This window comes from Dryas octopetala, chromosome 1, assembly GCF_963921425.1.
Source record: "Dryas octopetala chromosome 1, drDryOcto1.1, whole genome shotgun sequence".
Lineage (NCBI taxonomy): Eukaryota > Viridiplantae > Streptophyta > Magnoliopsida > Rosales > Rosaceae > Dryas > Dryas octopetala.
This window is the reverse complement of record NC_141366.1, coordinates 18,060,320-18,078,511: the sequence shown is the minus strand read 5'-3', so window position 1 is coordinate 18,078,511 and position 18,192 is coordinate 18,060,320. Positions and strand designations below refer to the sequence as shown.

The window sequence follows — 18,192 nt, the reverse complement described above, 5'->3', positions numbered from 1 at the left end:
TTGCATCAACAATAAAGGCGAGGAGTGAACAATGTTTGACAAAGCAGGAGAAAAGCATATTGCTAGTTGGAAGGCACTCCTTCACAAGCCAATGGGCTCAGGCCCGGGCATTGCTTATTTTTTCAAAGCACTTAGGTTTTTGTTCTTCACAACTATTGGGCCGCACTAAACATACAAATTGGGTTTCGTATAATTCCAAATATATGAACCAAATCTTATTGCCTAGTAATCCATGACAAGAAATGAGTGTACCTTGCCATGTGACAAAGATGTTCTCCCTTATGTTTTCTGCGTGAAGGACACATAAGCATGATCGATTATTCGGTTGTCATTTCCCAATTGTTCCACATCCAAAAGTAAACTAACTTAACGACATACTTTCTTTCTTTTCTTTATTGGGCCGTAAATAGTCGTTTCTTTCAAAATAATGTGAGATATATCATATTTTTTAGAGCAAATTACAATTTAGTACCTCAATTTTACATGTTATTTCAATTTAGTACCCCAACTTGAAAACTTGCAAAAAAATACCTCAATTTTCAGTTTGTGTCAAAATAGTACCTCCGTTAGTTTTTCTGTCAAACAAACCGTTATCTGCTGATGTGGCAGGGATATTTTCGTCTTTTTACTCATATTTAAAAAATAATAATATTTTAAAAACTTTTGAATAAAAAAATTTTCTAAAAATAATTAAAATAAAAAAATTTAAAAAAATTGTTTTTACCCTCTCCCTTCCCCAGCCATGCCCTACGCAGCACCCTCTCCCCCCTCCCCAATTCCCAGCCCCGTCCCCCCCACCCCCAGCCCCATCGCACCCCCCACCCACCAACAGCCTCTCTCACCCAACCCAACCCAGCTCCTCCCCGACCCACCCCCCTTACCCAAACCCCAACCTAGCCCCCTCACCCCCCTGACCCTCCCTGCTATTCTCCCCCCAAATTTTTTTTATTTTTGAAAGTTTTAATTTTTTAGAAAATTTTTTTATTCAAAAGTTTTAAAAATATTATTATTTTTTAAACGTGGGTAAACAGACGAAAATACCCCTGTCACATCAGTAGATAACGGTTTATTTGACAGAAAAACTAACGGTGGTACTATTTTGACACAAACTGAAAGTTGAGGTACTTTTTTACAAGTTTTTAAAGTTGAAATACTAAATTGAAACAACATATAAAGTTGAAGTACTAAATTGTAATTTACTCTATTTTTTATACGTAATACAAAGTCATGCTTATATTAAAGAAGTAATATCAATATGCTCTAAATAATGTTATACAAATAGTTTGACCCTTTTTTACTGTTTTAGTAATGTGTACAGTACACGCCGACCATTTTTATTGGATAAAAAAAAAAACCCTTTTTTTTTTCTTAATTATGGAGAAAAGGCTGAGAATGCATCCCTGAGAAAAGCCAAACTGCTGTAGTGTCAGACTGCTCTCTACAAATGAAATAGATCACCCTTTTGCCTTAAGAATCTTAATTGCTTTTGAGAGAGGCACATACCAACCAACTCATCCCCCAACATAAATTCCCAAAACCAAAGTCCCTCACTTCAACTTACAATCACATACAAATACAATCAATCTATTATATATTTCTCTCTCATTGATTTCTCTTCACACCCATCCAAAAAATATGCAGTCCATGTTGAACCTCCATGGCACCTTTGGCCTTCCTCTATGTGTTTCAGGGATAACCCACCACCATCTCACCTTCTCCAAGGAGTACAATTCTTTTCTTTCACTCATTTCTCTCCAAATCTCTCTTAATTCAATATGTGTTCTGGGTTTTCATTTTTTTCTTCTTTTTCTTTTTTTAATTTTAGGATGGCAGATCATGATCGCAGAAGGGAAGCCATGAAAAGGCAGAGATCACAAGCCAGAGGGGACCTGCATGCAAATCAAGAAATGGGTATTGAGAGAAACAGAGAAAGAGTGGTAGAAGAGTCAGAGATCAAGGATGGTGGAGTTGATGAGGGAGATCTAGCTACTACCGAATTTTTGGCTTGCACAGCAAAAGCTGCATAGCTTAGCTTAATCAGCTTATTAATTAATTAATCTAATATCTTTATGTGTTTGGACCAGCTTTTTAATTAATTTAATGTTGTTCTCTGTGGGCTTTGTTTAATTTTTATATTATAATTATATAGATTTTTTTTTTTATGTATATTATATGTTTGATCTGGTTTCCTTGTTGGACTTTTTTGCTTTTGTTTTGTACATTATATGGTGCTTGTGATCTTGCTTTGATGTTATTCTTCTTGTTTGTTGGTTTTCTTTTGGTTTTGGACAGCATACATTTTGTACTACTATTCAAAGAAACCGATCATATGAAGCACCCTGTTTTGAAGCTCAGGCTCAAGAAGAAATTTGTACCCCAATTCATCCAAAAGAAGAAACATAATAATAAAAGGAGGCCTCATGCCTAGAATTGGATTTGATAGTATAGTATATACATTCATGTCTATTTAAGGAAAAAAAATAAAGAGTATCTTCTGACTTGAAGGAAGAAGATAAATTAGTCATAAGAGAACATTTATTCGCATTTTATCTCATAATTTTTGGGGCAATACTTGCCTCAACCATGGTCTGAGGAACTCCTCAGTCCTGTCTATGTGGCATAATCACAGCCCTTTATCTCTTTTTTTTTTTTTTTTAAACCAAACAACCTTTAACCCCAACAAAAAAAAAACTTTAACCCAACCCCTCCCCCCCACCACCTAGCCTAACTCTCCTCCCTTCCCCCACACAGACCGGCCACCCTCCCCCTTCTTGTGCCGGCGACCTCCCCCCTCTCTTTCCCTGCCCCGGCGACCCCCCCACCTGCCCCCTCTTTTTCCCTGCTCTAGCAACTCCCCCTCTCTTTCCCTGCTCCAACGAGCTCCCCCTCTCTTTTGAGTTCAAGTTTTTTTTTTTTGTCTAGGGTTAAAGATTTTTTGGTTTTAAAAAAAAAAAAAGAGATGAAAGGTTGTAATTTTGCCACGTAGATAGGGAGTGAAGAGTGTCTCAGACCATGGTCTGAGGCAAGCATTGTCCTAATTTTTGGGGAGATTAGTTAGGATAAGTTTCTATTTATAATTAATTCATCTTTTTTTCATATTCACAGAGAAGCATTGAAATTAAAGTTTAGTCCTTGTGCTGTGACAATTAGCTAGCAAATGTTATAATATGATGATAATATATGAACCACGTTTTTCCTTGGTGTACTCTCCTCTCAAAGTCATAAGTTTTTTAACCATTTACTGGCTAGTTTTTTTTTGTTTTGTTTTTTTAATGGGTTGTTATTAGCTTGGTTAATTATAAACTTTTGTACTATTTTTCTTCGTTCCTTTTTCATTCAAAGGAGGTTTAAGGTTTGGCTAAGGAGAAGGTTATGTTTTAACTTTTTGTTTCTTACATGATTAAATTGGGTGTTGATGGAATATAGCGAGATAGAGCCACTTTGAGATTCCCTAATCCCTATGTATGAAATGAGGTATAGTCTGTATAGAGCAGAATTACTACAAGAGTCTGGAAGTTTTTTTTTAAAATCGGAGAAGTTTTAAAAATTACAAAATAAATTTTTATTGAACTCCTATTGATTATGGGTTGAGAATGACCAGAACTGAACTTTATGGGATAATCTTTTATTGTTTTTAATCAATAGCTTAGTAATAAACGGTGTAGAGCAATCAGGTGTTAACTGACTCGTAGTAGGTTAAAATCCAACTTAAGAAAATCTCAAATTCTTTAAAATCTAATGAAAAGATTCATCTGAATAATAGAAATAAGTTGTACAAACAGAATACAAAAAGGTTTAGGTCTTATTAAATTTGGACAAAGATGAATTGATTATCCCTTAATTTCTTTCCTTAAGAGAAACAAACATGTGGAAGACATGAACAAACATGATATTAAAAGCAGTGGGGAAGAATGGTACGTACAATTGCAAATGATGTTAAAAACTGACACTATGGCAAAACAAGACAAATCAAAAAGGTTTATCCACTGCACAGTATTTAATTGTATCATCGTCAGATCTAGCGGGTTCTGGACGGGGCAAATAGCAAACTTATTTGTAGTGTTTTGAATTTCAATGAGACAAATTGGTAGTTAAATTTGATCCAAAAGAAAATTATAGTATATTTGACCTAATATTAAATTATAATAAATTAGAGCCCACTTACTATTTAATTAATTAAAAAATAACATCTTTATTATTTAATCAATGGATAATTTTTTTTTTGCCAAAGAGAAAATTCTTTTAATGCATAATAATTTATTAGTGCCTAATTTTAAACACCCTACTCACCAAAAAAATTTGTCTAAACCCCCACCCATCTATAAACTCTTTCAAAACCCCCTAAAACTTATAATCCTAAATTACCCTTCTGACGCATGCTGACGCGCGCTGACGCATGCTGACGTCACTGTAACTGTATTTTGGTGAAACTGTTTTTTTTTTTTTTTTTTGAATTGAAGTTTTTGCTAAAACTCAATATTTCACTAAAACTAAAATCAAACACTGAAATTGAATTTCATTACACTAAAACTGAATTTCAAAAATTCAGTTACACTGAAACTGAATTACACCTCGACTAAAATGCAATTACACCTTAATTAAAAAACAATTACACCTTTACTAAAACAATTACACTTCACTAAAACAGTTACACCTTTACTGAATTCCGTTTCACTAAAAAGAACACAGCAACCTTATAAAAAAAAAACCAACAATACAACAAGTCATTGAGATGAGAGGAGTAGCCAACAATACAACGTCGTCCGATCACCTCACGCGCGACGAGTACACGACAGTCGCCACTGCCTCGATATGTTTCTACCTGCAAATTTGATTCATCATATTTCAGAATCATAATTTCATTCAAAGTTCGTTTAAAACTCATGTTTCACGAACTGAAACTGTTTCAAGAACTGAAACTGTTTAATCAATAAATTAAGTAAATTTGTATATACTTATAAATCAATTAAAAAACCCACATTTCTATCCGATTAACATAATTAAGCTAGAACTGAATTTGGGGTGAAACTGAATTTCACAAATTGATTTATAAGTATATACAAATTTACTTAATTCATTGATTAAACAGTTTCAGTTCGTGAAACAATTTCACGAACTGAACTGTTTAATTTCAAGAATTTCACAAATTGATTCACAAAATCAATTTCGCAAACTGTACATTTCAAAAATGTTTGTGAATCAATTTCACAATCAGATTTCACAACATTTCACAAATAGTTTACAAACATAATTACAAATCAGTTCACAAATATACTTATAAATCAAATTCACAAGAATTTCAATCTCATTATCTAAATCAAAGAATTGATTTAACAAACATAAAGAACTCAGAGAGATGAGCATTTTCATACCAAAATCTTAACCATGGGTGGTCGGAGCCGCCGAATTCCGAGAGTGGCAGCAGCGGAGGTTGGGGTTTTCAAATTAGGGCTTTTGAAATTCGAGGCAATTGAACACAAATTTGTATACCAGTAGAGAGAGAATGTCGAGGGGAGAAGAATGGGACCGGAACCACTTCAATCCGCCGTCGGAATCGCCGGCAATGGCAGCGGTAAGTCTCGGACCTTCTCGGAGTCGATTCGCCGTCCACGGTGGTCAGTTGGAGAATCGGAGACCACCATCACACTCACCACGTCGAGAGGAAGCTTATGGAAGTGGAGAGCAGCTGCGACGTCGCCGGAATCGCGAAGTCACCGCCGGAGATGACGATCGGACTTGAGCAGATCTGGCGTCGACGTTTAGTTTCACGGCACGTGGAGGGCATAGGGAGGAAGAGGAAGGAGAGGCGAGTGTGATGGGACCGGTCTCGCCGGCAACCATCGCCAGACGACGGCGCACGCGCCGGCGACAACAGCGGGGAGAGAGAGAGACGCAGAGGGGAGAGAGGCAACAGATAGGAGAGAGAGAGAGAGAGAGAGAGAGAGAGAGAGAGAGAGAGAGAGAGTATTAGTTGGCTGAAAATGAAAATAAAACAAAAGGGGTAAAACTGGAAAATTAAAATATGGGGAGTCAAAGTTGACTGAGTATTAGTTGACTAGGGGGTTTAGGAAAATATTAAGTGTAAGATTGGGGGTTATAAGAGAGTTAGATTTTGGGTGGAGGTTATGAGAGATTCTATCTCTAACTAGGGGGTTTATAATTATTAACATATAATTTATAAGAAATTTTTTTTAATTTATAATAAACTCATTCTCCGATTTGAAGGGTATTCCCTTTCTAGAGTGTAGAGTGGCTTCGTCCAAAATCTCAGAGTTAAAACCTAATATAAAACCGTCAAAGAAGAAAAATTAAAAGACTTAATTAAAAACTCTAAATCACTACCGATTTTAGTCTAAAAAATACTTATAAAATGAATTGAATTCTAAGTGTCTCTTTAATCAATTACAATAAAGTGATTTTTATTAAATTAATAAAATAATATTTACTCTAACTATTTGTCTCATCTACTATAGTGACAAATTTTTAAGATAACAAATTTTCATATCAAAGTGTCACATGGATTAGTAAAGGACATTTTTTGCCTATATATTTGCTACCTCTATTGGTGATGCTCTTTCTACTACCTTTCATATGATTGATTACCATGCACACAAAATAAGATTGAATTGGAACTTGTTATTAGGACGTTCTATGATATAAATGCGTTTTTCACAATTAGATTATCAGATTCATCAATTCTTAGTCTTTTATCTTAATAATTTGTTTGTTGGAACCGTTTGACCTATCCGCATGAGATGCCCATCTTCGCACCATAGCCACTCTCACTGAAATGTAGGAACCGAGTTTTGGTTACTAACTTTTATTTTTTTATTTTTTAACATTTACTTTTTGTCTAATAATACTTTCTTTTCAGACATTTTTCCAAGAGTGAATTACAAAAACCTTCTTCAAATTTTGAGGTATTACAAATTATTCTAGGACCTTTAAAAGTTTTTAGATTCATACCCAACCTTTTTTTTTAATTCGTACCCAATATTTTGAAAAAGTTACAAATTAATGTGGCCATTACTTTGGTTGTGTGTTGAAATGCTGAATGACAAATGTGAGGTATCCTAGTTTTCCAAGAGGCCAAATTGGTGTGTATATACTAGCATCGGCAGAGATAATCTTTCACAGTATTCCCTAGTAAAAGTAGAAGGCTGCAAAGATAGTCTTTGAACCTTGTGCATCTCCTCCAGTACACTGATCTTTAATGTCCATATAAAGCTTCAATGGATATGTCTCTACTCTGTGCAGTAGATTCCCAAGTGCATGATTAGTGTCAGTGGACAATCTTCTTGAATGGGGTATGTATGGCATTATAGCAACAATTGGCAAATGACAAGTCTCTACTCTTCCACAGTGCTTTGGTTTGGTATCTCATGTTCCACAGTGCTTTGTTAGGAAAATCTTTCTTGAGACTTAGGAATGGCTCTCCCCATAACTAGCTCAAATGTAGCAAGTTTTAATTGGCAATCTACAGATTGAGATGCTAAATTATTGTTCATATGAATTCTTAAGTGAATGTATGATCAAAATTACGAATCTAACAATGAAACATTAAGTGAATTTGCCTACTAGCAAAACATATACATTATCATCCTGGAGTCCACAAAATTAATATTTAAATGATGGAGATTATCAGGTAATCCGTGAATTTTAACAAGGCTCAAAGTCAGTAAAAATTGTGCAGTTAAAATTGCGGACCCTGACATCGGAGAGAGTCGGGGACTTCAAACAAGAAATGAAATTTTATATCCCCTACCAGTAAGAAAAGATTGCTCTAAAAAATATGGTGAGAGATAAAATAATTAGCCAGGGCAGATAGCTTCAAATTCAGACGAAAGCCATATAAGAAAAAAAAAATTGCCAAGGAAAGGGCACTGCCAAAATAACAGAATATTATATAGTTCAGAAATCGAGAGTAGCAGAACAATCACAAAACTTTTTAGCCGCCTCAGGTAAAACCCAAAGCACCTAGACTCTCAACACATGACACCAAAAACGGACTCCGTATGCCATAGCTGCGCCACCGCCTGTCAAGCACCCAATTCTGGGACTGGACACCTGACAGCAATGACACAAAACTATAACATATAAAATGACACAAGCAACAAGCTATACCAATAGAAACCATGAACAAGTTTTTATAACTACTAATATTATTATGGCGGAATTCATAGGGGGAAATCGGAAGATGAACCACTACGGTTCACTTCTTCTTAGCTGCAGCCTTGGTGACCTTGGCTCCAGTGGGATCCTTCTTCTCAACGCTCTTGATGACACCAACTGCAACTGTCTGGCGCATGTCCCTCACAGCAAAACGCCCAAGTGGGGGGTACTCAGAGAAGGTCTCAACAACCATGGGCTTGGTGGGAATCATCTTTACAAACCCAGCATCACCATTCTTCAGGAACTTGGGCTCCTTCTCAAGCTCCTTGCCAGATCGCCTGTCAATCTTAGTCAAGATCTCAGCAAACTTAACAGCAATGTGGGAGGTGTGGCAGTCAAGAACAGGGGCATATCCATTTCCAATCTGGCCAGGGTGGTTCATGATGATGACCTGAGAAGTAAAGTTAGCAGCCTCCTTTGCGGGATCATCCTTAGAGTTGGAAGCAACAAACCCACGCTTGAGATCCTTGACAGCAACATTCTTCACATTGAATCCAACATTGTCACCTGGAAGGGCCTCCTGCAGAGCTTCGTGGTGCATCTCCACGGACTTAACTTCAGTTGTCAGCCCAGTGGGACCAAAAGTCACAAGCATACCAGGCTTCACAACACCAGTCTCAACACGTCCAACAGGGACAGTTCCAATGCCACCAATCTTGTACACATCCTGAAGTGGGAGACGGAGGGGCTTGTCTGTGGGCCTCTTGGGCTCATTGATCTGGTCAAGGGCCTCAAGAAGGGTTGGACCCTTGTACCAGTCAAGGTTGGTGGACCTCTCAATCATGTTGTCACCCTCAAACCCAGAGATGGGAACAAAGGGGATCTTGTCTGGGTTGTAACCAACCTTCTTCAGATAGGATGAGACTTCCTTGATAATTTCATCATACCTTGCCTTCGAGTACTTGGGAGTGGTGGCATCCATCTGCACACATAAGATGACATAAAGCAATATGAGCCACAACTGCTTATGAATCATTGTAAATACAATGACAGAAAGATTATACCAATTGCATATATCATTAGAATATAAATTATAACATTTACCTTGTTACAGCAGCAAATCATCTGCTTGACACCAAGCGTGAAAGCAAGCAAAGCATGCTCACGGGTCTGACCATCCTTGGAAATACCAGCTTCAAAACCACCAGTGGTGGAGTCAATAATGAGGACAGCACAATCAGCCTGGGAGGTACCAGTAATCATGTTCTTGATAAAGTCACGATGTCCAGGAGCATCGATAACAGTGCAGTAGTACCTGGTGGTCTCAAACTTCCACAAGGCAATGTCAATGGTAATACCACGTTCACGCTCAGCCTTCAGCTTGTCCAACACCCAGGCATATTTGAATGACCTCTTGTTCATCTCAGCAGCCTCCTTCTCAAATCTCTCAATAACACGCTTGTCAATACCTCCAAGCTTGTAGATCAAGTGGCCAGTGGTGGTCGACTTTCCAGAGTCGACGTGGCCAATGACAACAATGTTGATGTGAACCTTTTCCTTACCCATTATGGCCTTTTAGCAATAGAACTGAAATCAAAAACAAAAAATAACAAAACTCAATCAGACAATCAGTTTGAACATAATAGAAGGTCTTTAAAACATGGTCAGACATCATCAAGCAATAAAAATATTACATAGCCATAAGCACCATAAAAGAATTAAAATAAAAGTCACGATGGTAAAAGATTAATTAAATAAATTAGGAGATGAGTTGAGAATCATGATACTCAGTCCCTTACATGTTCTTAAAGATTTGCGATCATGCCCGCAAATCATTACAGGTCTGTAGGATCATCACTGTTGCTAATAACCAAAACAAATAAATTCCCAGCAATATACAATTAAAAAATAAAAAAATATTCCGTTTTGTAATTTAAACAAAATACATAATGAAAAAATATAGTTGCTCCAGTGTTCCCAAATGAGGAAAAAAAATTTGAGGATATATTTTCAAAAAGCAACACCTATTACTATTGCTTCAAGGGAACGAGTCATATGGAACTGATCAAATCCAAAAACCAGATAATGAAGCAAATCTAATAAAAAAAGGATTAAGACTTCAAAAACAAAACAAAGCAAAAGCAATATCAAAAGCACCATTCAAATTAGATGTTCCTGCATAACACTAAGGATTGTGAATTTGTAATCGACCATCATAATTACACATATCAAAAGAAATCATTTCTGTTTATTAATGATCGTAAAAAAAAAATACTTGCAAGCAGGTTTGAGAACAAATTCAAGCAGACCCAGAATCAAAAATCCAAAAACAAATCCGAAAAATAATTCTCAAACAACGACAGAAAAAACCCAAACACCAAAAACCCACCTGCAATTTATACAAAAACTTAAACAGATCTAATCAATAATACAAAACGTAAAAGAAAAGCAAAACCCAGATGATCAATTCCCTCCAGTCAGAGAAATAACAAGCAAAACGTGAAGATTACAAAAAATTCTAAACACAGATATAGCTCTGGCTAAAAAAAAGACACAAATATAGGCTATATAGCTGAATCAAACAGAGAAAATCCAAAACAAAAATAACTGAATAAACAAACAGAAGCTATAACATGGAGAAAATGATATGAACCTGAAGAAGCAGAAAGGGGGTTGGAGAATACACAGGGAGTCTCTCTCGCCGGCTTTGAGTCTGTAGAGTGAGAAAGAGGACAGTAGTAGAAGAGTGAGAGCTTTGCGACTTTAAAAAGAGGAACGATTCCTACTTCAGTTGGGTTAGGGTTTCTTTTCCCGCCGTTGGATCTGGGGAATTTTGATCTAACGGTTAAAATGATTTCTTGCCAATGCGGCTACTGGTGCCGTAATAATCTCTGCACATAATGTGCTGCGCTGGCATATTCTTTTAAAGTAAATCTTTTTTTTTTTCTTCTTTTTGGCTTATTACCACTTTTGCCCCTGAAAGTGTAACAAAATCTCGATTCACCCTTTTTCGTTTCAATTGTCTCAATTTGCCACTTGATTGTATACTTCTTGTTTCAATGTGCCCCTTTGGCTCAATTCTGTTATAACTTTCGTTAGTCTTGCTGATGTAGCGCCTACGTGGCAGAGTATATTGGTCATTTTGACCCGCCTAGATCATTCAGCACCCCAATTTTGCCACATAGACTTAAAAGTGGGACTCACCCTTTTAATTTAATACAAAACTTAAAAATTTAAAAGAAAAAAACAAATAAAAAATATTTTAAACTAACCCCACCACCGTCAACCCTATATCCACCATCAGAAACTCACCCCACCACCCTCCTCTCCCGATCACGCACCTGCACCGGCCCCACCACCACACCCGGCCAATGACCCCACTTTCCCCTCCCCTCTCTCTCTCTCTCTCTCTCCTTATGTTTTCCCCACTCTCTAGATTTGCAAGAGGTGGAAGGGGTGGAGGTCTGGGCTTTGGTGGGTAGGTTGTTGGAGGAGATGATGAAGGTGGGTGGGTGGATGCGACGGGGTTAGGTGGGAGGGGGTACGACAGTGCGGGGATGAAAGGTCAAGGGGGTGGGTCGGGGAGGGGTTGGTTGGGGGGAGTGAGACGGGGGGCTGGTGCTGGGTGGGGAAGGGAATTTCACAAGTGAAAGAAGAATAAGAAAGGGTGGGATGGGTCAGTGGATGGGGGGAGAGGGTTTTTTTTTTTCATTTGTTTTTTTATTTTTTTATTTTTTTATTTTTTTGTTTGGAATTTTTAAGTTTTATATTAAATTAAAGGAGTGGGTCTCACTTTTGGGTCTATGTGACAAAATAAGGGGTGTTAAGTGGTTCAGGCTGGTTGAAATGACCAATATGCCCTGCCACGTCAGTAAGGCTAACGGAGGTTATAACGGAATTGAACCGAGGGAGTACATTGAAACACGAGGAATGCTATCAAGTGGCAAATTAAGACAATTGAAACGAGAGAAGGTGAATCGAGATTTCATTACACTTTCAGGGGGCAAAAACGGTAATAATCCTTTCTTCTTTTTGCGCAAAATTCCATTTCGCTCTTTATTCTGCTAACCACATTCGTTAAATATAATAAATTAATAATACACATTTATTTTATTTTATTTGTTATTTATTGTTTTTCTTGAAATCAATCCAAAAATTTCTATTAAGCTTTGCCTAACAATATTTTTTGGGGTGCCACTATTCCGACCCAATTTTTTTTATTTATATCTCCAATACTGTAATAAAAATATAATTTTCAATTCTACCCTAATGTAAATTGACCTTCAAGGACTTAAAAATTAAATTAAAATTAAATTAAATTAACTTGAATCTATACCCAACATCAATTCTCCACTCACATCGTCACTCAAAAATTAAAGACAAAATTGACGAAATTAAGTAAATAAATTGTGGTATTTTCAATATAAAAAAAAGTGCTTCTATTTGCAAATTCATTTTTCTCTCACTACACACCCATTTTTCTTTTTCCTTTTTCTAATTTCTCAAAACACACCCCCAAAATATTTAAAATACCCTCATTTACATTAAAAAAAAAAAAAAAAACTAAAACCCAGCCAGCCCACCCTCGACCTTGACGCCGGCCTCCCTTCCTTTCCTTCCCTCTCTCTCCTTTTTCCTTTTCTCTCTATTTCCCTATCTCTCTTCTCTTCTCTTTATGGCTTCTCACTTACACTCACTCTCCAACCACCCACCCCAGCCCCACCCGCCACTTCCCTTCTCTCTCTCTCTCTCTCTCTCTCTCTCTCTCTCTCTCTCTCTCTCTCTCTCTCTCTCTCTCTCTCTCTTTCTCTTTCTCTTTATTTATGCCTTAGACACCCTCTCTCTTCGAGTCCCCTCCCTGCTGGACTTAAGAGAGGCCAGTGGTGCCACCATCAAGGTCGTCGGCCTCTTCTAAGTCCGACAGAGAGATGACTCGAAGAGAAGGTGGCTAAGGCAGAAATAAAAAGAGGAAAAGAAAGAGAATGAGGGAGAGAGGAGAGAGGAGAGAGGGAGGTGGTGGGTCGACCGGCCAAAGGGTTGTCGGTGGGATTGGGGCGGGTGGTTGGGATGGGTGGGCTGGGGTTTGGGTTTTGGGTTTTTTTTTTATTAAAATAAAATTTGTCTTTTATAGTAATTTAATATTAAGTTAAAATTGTAACGGTATATTTGACCAAAAAAGAAAAAATTGTAAATGTACATAATAAATATGAGAATGTGTAGTGAGAGAAAAATGGATCTGCAAATAACAAGACTTATAAAAAGAAGGGTTAAATACAAAAATAGTCCATGAACTTTACAGTGAATTTCAATTTGGTTTACTAACTTTAAAAAGTGTTAATTTGGTCCACAAACTTTTCAAATTGTACCAAAACAGTACAAACGTTAACTTCTATCAAAAAATTTATTGAAAACTGGTCATGTGCACAACAAGTGACTACATTTTCAAAGTCATTTTAGTTTATTCTATCACATTTTCATGTGACCAATTCCGATAATTTTCAGATAGAAATTAACATTTGTATTAGTTTGATACAACTTAGAAAGTTTGTGGATCAAATTGACACTTTTTATAGTTAATGGACCAAATTGAGATTCACTGTAAATTTTGTAGATCATTTTTGTATTTAACCCTAAAAAGAAAAATAGACCGTCTCTCATCCAATCTAGAGGTAATTGGTAAATCACTAAATCGAACTTATAATTAACTCAAAGAAACATCAAACATGACATCCCCGTAAAAAAAAAAAAAAAAAAAAAAACAAACAAACAAACAAACAAATATTACATCACGTGCCAATCACGTGCCCATCACGTGCCTATCTTCTCATCTGTCCCAGCCTCCTGTTTCTGGCTCTTCAGTCTTCACTCACACTGCAGTCGGCCAGAGACCCTCTATCGCGTTCAGCCCCTCTTTGTTTTTTCTTCAGGTTATTATCTCTCTGTTATAGCTTTTGTTTATTTTCTCTTTCTTTGTTCACCTCTCTGTGTGTGATGTCCGTGTCTGTTTTTGAAAGCTTTCCGCTTTGTTTGTTATTTGTCCGACTGAAATGAATTGATGAACTGCTTTCGTTTGAGAGAGCTATCTGTGATTATGATCTGGGATTCTGTATAAATCGCGTGTCAGTTTAGGTGTTTCGGTTCTCAGACAATGTTGGACAAATTTGTTTTCTGGGATATGTTTTTATATTTTTGATTCTTGGTCTGCTTGAAATTATTCTCATTGTTTACATGCAAGACCTCTTTAATTAATATCAATAAAAAAAGAAGCTTTAATTTTGATGTTATGTGATTATTTGTTTATCGAATGGTGGTTATTTGTTTTCTGTGATTTGGTTTTATAGATTTTGAATTCTGTGTCAGCTTGAATTTGTTCTCATGAATTCTTATAGAAATTTGTAATTGAATGGTGCTTTGAAATTATATTATGCTTTGTTTTTCTTTTTCAATAATGTAGATGCTTTTGTTATTACGCTTCATTATTTGGTCTGTGGATATGATTTGTTTCATATGACTCCTTCCCATAAGGAAATAGGAAGAGGTATTGCTTTTAGAAAATCTCTCTCTCAATTTGTTTGTTATTGTTGATTTGGGAGAACACTGGAACAAGGGCAACTATATTTTTCCATTGTGTATTTTGTTGAAATTACAAAACAGTATTTTTTATATTTATCATTTAGTAATTTTATACAATTGGGAGTTCATATATTTATGAGAAGCATTGATGAGCCTGCAGATCTGTAATGATTTCTGGGTATGATCACAGATTTCTCCCAGTTGTTTTCACTAATCTTTTAAAATCACTTATTTGTATTTTTTTATGTTGGCCTTGTGTCTATGCAGTGTCCTTATCTGTTTGATGATGAAAGGTCATGTTTTGATGATCTGAGAAACAATTCTTTTGTTAGTTTTCTGATTGAGCTTTGATAATTTGTGTTTGTTATTTCAGTTTTCTTGCTGAAAATCCATTATGGGTGAGGAGGCCCAACCAAATTAACAAGTTCAATAGTTTGAAAATCAGTGCTTCCCATCCCTCGGTAATCGTTCAGCAATATGATTTCTGTTTGTAGATATTGCTTTAGAAATAGTTTCATGAACAGAAACTTTAATATTAAGCTCTGTCATGAAAACCCTTTCCATCAATACTTGTTTAGCCTAAGAAGCATGGCTGTTCTTTATCCCATTAATAGCACTTTGAGGCCTCTACACCATTTGACTGAAACCCGCATTGACCCAGTTCCCAAAATTGCTTCAACTGGATTTCCTGGTATATGTGAGCGGTTTTTGTTGTATAATTTTTACTCAACCAAGGCCCCATCACGATCTTATAGAAGGAGAGAACGTAAAAGATTGGTATCCAATAGCAAGACAACTCTTGACGAAACCCAATTTCAAAGGGTTGTATCCCAATTGTTGCCTAGATTTACACCTGAAGAACTGTGCAATCTTATTACTCAACAAGACAATCCTATTGTGTGTTTAGAGTTGTTCAATTGGGCGTCGCAGCAGCCACGGTTCAAACATGATGTTTCCACTTATCACATTACAATAAAGAAACTTGGCGTAGCTAAAATGTATCAAGAAATGGATGATGTTGTCAACCAAGTGCTTGCTATATCTTACATGGGTTCTGAGGCACTCTACAATTCCATTATCTATTTTTTCACAGAAGCTCGGAAGTTGACCAGAGCTGTCAATATATTTAAACATATGAGGAATAGCAGAAACATGGAGTGTAGGCCTTCAATTAGGACATATAATATTCTTTTTACGGCCTTTTTGAGTAGGGGATGTAATTCTTACATAAATCACATGTATATGGAGACCATTAGGTGTCTGTTTAGGCAAATGGTGGCTGATGGGATTGAACCTGATATTTACTCTTTGAATTCTATGATTAAGGGGTATGTGCTTTCCCTTCATGTCAATGATGCACTTAGAATATTTCATCAGATGGGTGTGATGTATAACTGCTCGCCAAACTCATTTTCCTATGATTATCTCATCCATGGGTTATGTGCCCAAGGCCGAACAAACAATGCTAGGCAGTTGTGTGATGAAATGAAGAGTAAAGGGTTTATCCCGAGTAGTAAATCATACAACTCGCTTGTGAATGCTATGGCTCTTAGTGGAGAGGTTGAGGAGGCAGTGAAATATTTGTGGGAGATGATTGAGAAGCGAAGGTCAGCTGAATTCATTACTTATAGGACAGTACTTGATGAAATCTGTAGACAAGGAAAGGCTAAAGAGGCAATGAAGTTGTTGAAGGAGTTCCAAGAGAAAGACCTTCTTAATGGGCATGCTTACAGGAAGCTTCTATATGTGCTTGAAGATGACTATGGAGATTCGATTTCCCACACTCAATCCAGGTAGTATTATTGACCATGCATGAACACCTCTTCTATTTACTTTGATATATCTTGCATAAATCTTCCGGAGTGCCAGTATTGTTAGTGTGGGCTAGTGCCTAATTGAGAGCCTATATGTGGTTGGCAGGGTGTGTGGTTAAATTCTTCTGCATTGGTTGTTGATGAGTGTCTTTCAAATTGTATGTAAATATTACTAGTATAAATTTATTTATTTATTTACCAGTTATATTCGTTTCATCATGGATTATAAGATATAAATGTCATTTCAATCATTTGCAGCATAGTTGACTACAAAATTGATAAACTCTTTGTAACAAGTGTTCAGATTAAACTTTTTCAATATCAAATACAAGTTTATCTATTGCAAGAGGTTGAGTCTCTACCTGTTTGAACCTTTCTTATTAGGATTACAGTATTACACGGAATTCTCAGGAAAGTATGTTACCTTGGAGTGATCTCTAGTTATTAGTTTGCATCTTATCTGATTTGCTTAATTGGATGTGAATAAAATCTGATCCAATTGTTACTTTATTGCTGCAGATAAACAGAGTTCTAAATATTGCACACTTCTTCCATTCTTGAAGGTAGGTTAATGCGTCGCAACATAGGTTTGATGATCACTAAAGACGTTGCCATTTTGTTGTAAATCATCTTTAGACAACATTTTAGCCCACTTCTAACAGTGCTGTTAAGAAATCAGCACAACCCACTCTTCGAGAACTTGCTACCAAGCATGCATTCATCAGCCCCTCTCCACTGGTGCATACTCACAGGGCATCATCCTCCTTGTCCGAGCCAAGGCCAGGAGGTTTAGAAGATTCTTTGCTTCAATTGGTCCAGGAGCACTACCATGCCTCCCTGAGACTCCGCAAACTCACTGGTCAGTTTCCCAACATTCAATCCAGGTTTTGTTCTTTATATTGCAAATGTTCTAAATTATTAAAATGAAATAGTTACTAATTAAGAATAACCTGATTGATTGTAGCAGAGAAGGTGAAAACTGATGCGATTAAGAAGGTGGGGTGTGTGGCAGAGCTTCTGGTGGATGCTGTGAACGGTGGGGTGAAAGAGTTGTTTATAAATGAGAAACAAATAGGGCTTGAAATGCGGCCTTTGGCTGCCTTGTGCTTCATCAATCAGACTGATCAATGACTCTCAGTCACTCATTCTAACACTGCCTTTAAGGTTCATTTTTACATTTTGTTAAAAGAAAATAAATTAATTAGCTTTTGAGAAATATTAGCTACAGTTGCAACCAAATCCAGACTGGGCATAACTTTACGAGTTATTCACAGGTAATTCTCATGCATAGCATGTGTTGTGCTACTGCCTTGACATAGTTTTCTCATTTGTTTTTCTTTTTGGTCAATTTCTGTGCCTAAAATTATTGTCAGCTGCGTCAAACTAATCATTTATGTTTTTTTGATCTTTTTCTTCTGATGTTTCTGAGGGTGGAATGCTCTTATATTTGGACTCTTTTGTGGTATGTGTCCTAGGAAATTGGAGACTTTGAGAAACTGGATGAAGATCATGGAATTTGATACTAAAAGCATTAATGCAGCCATCCACATTATTCACCAAGCATGATCTCACAGCTCACGAGAAGTTTCACGCCACAAGGGAAAGGGAAAAAGAGGGTCTAGTTAAGACAGAGGCACTACTTATGTGCTTTTGGTTTTACTATTTTGTTGGTGGTTGTCTTGTTGAGTCCCAT

At 36.7% G+C, this 18,192-nt stretch overlaps 3 protein-coding genes, 1 non-coding gene and 1 pseudogene across 6 annotated transcripts; 3 read left to right on the top strand and 2 right to left on the bottom strand.

The window, feature by feature from the left end:
• Positions 1 to 1,410: 1,410 nt before the first annotated feature.
• Positions 1,411 to 2,194, top strand: LOC147298767 (uncharacterized). Its single transcript, XM_086229641.1, has 2 exons — positions 1,411 to 1,724; positions 1,826 to 2,194. Exons 1-2 carry the CDS (start codon positions 1,636 to 1,638, stop codon positions 2,025 to 2,027), a joined length of 291 nt encoding a protein of 96 aa, XP_086085767.1. The 5' UTR covers positions 1,411 to 1,635; the 3' UTR covers positions 2,028 to 2,194.
• Positions 2,195 to 7,884: 5,690 nt separating this feature from the next.
• On the bottom strand, positions 7,885 to 10,867 carry LOC147298765 (elongation factor 1-alpha). Its single transcript, XM_086235950.1, has 3 exons — positions 10,766 to 10,867; positions 9,217 to 9,699; positions 7,885 to 9,094 (listed from the first exon to the last, which is right to left on the bottom strand). The coding sequence occupies exons 2-3, from the start codon at positions 9,676 to 9,678 to the stop codon at positions 8,213 to 8,215; spliced, it is 1,344 nt and encodes a 447-aa protein (XP_086092076.1). The 5' UTR covers positions 9,679 to 9,699; positions 10,766 to 10,867; the 3' UTR covers positions 7,885 to 8,212.
• On the bottom strand, positions 9,894 to 9,977 carry LOC147298766 (small nucleolar RNA SNORD25). Its single transcript, XR_015120113.1, has one exon. It is a non-coding gene; the product is annotated as a small nucleolar RNA SNORD25 (small nucleolar RNA).
• A 3,065-nt stretch (positions 10,868 to 13,932) lies between the features above and the next one.
• Positions 13,933 to 17,166, top strand: LOC147298764 (pentatricopeptide repeat-containing protein At2g27800, mitochondrial-like). Of its 2 annotated transcripts, XM_086256926.1 has the most exons (3): positions 13,933 to 14,039; positions 15,059 to 16,478; positions 17,019 to 17,166. In XM_086256926.1, the coding sequence occupies exons 2-3, from the start codon at positions 15,163 to 15,165 to the stop codon at positions 17,020 to 17,022; spliced, it is 1,320 nt and encodes a 439-aa protein (XP_086113052.1). In that variant the 5' UTR covers positions 13,933 to 14,039; positions 15,059 to 15,162; the 3' UTR covers positions 17,023 to 17,166. The 2 variants fall into 2 exon arrangements, with proteins under 2 accessions (XP_086113052.1, XP_086113062.1); XM_086256936.1 differs by lacking the exon at positions 17,019 to 17,166 and having other exon boundaries at positions 15,059 to 16,482.
• Positions 17,071 to 18,065, top strand: LOC147298763 (biogenesis of lysosome-related organelles complex 1 subunit 1-like; annotated as a pseudogene). Its single transcript, XR_015119701.1, has 4 exons — positions 17,071 to 17,120; positions 17,162 to 17,358; positions 17,464 to 17,663; positions 17,975 to 18,065. The product of XR_015119701.1 is annotated as a biogenesis of lysosome-related organelles complex 1 subunit 1-like (transcript).
• The last annotated feature ends 127 nt before the right edge of the window (positions 18,066 to 18,192 follow it).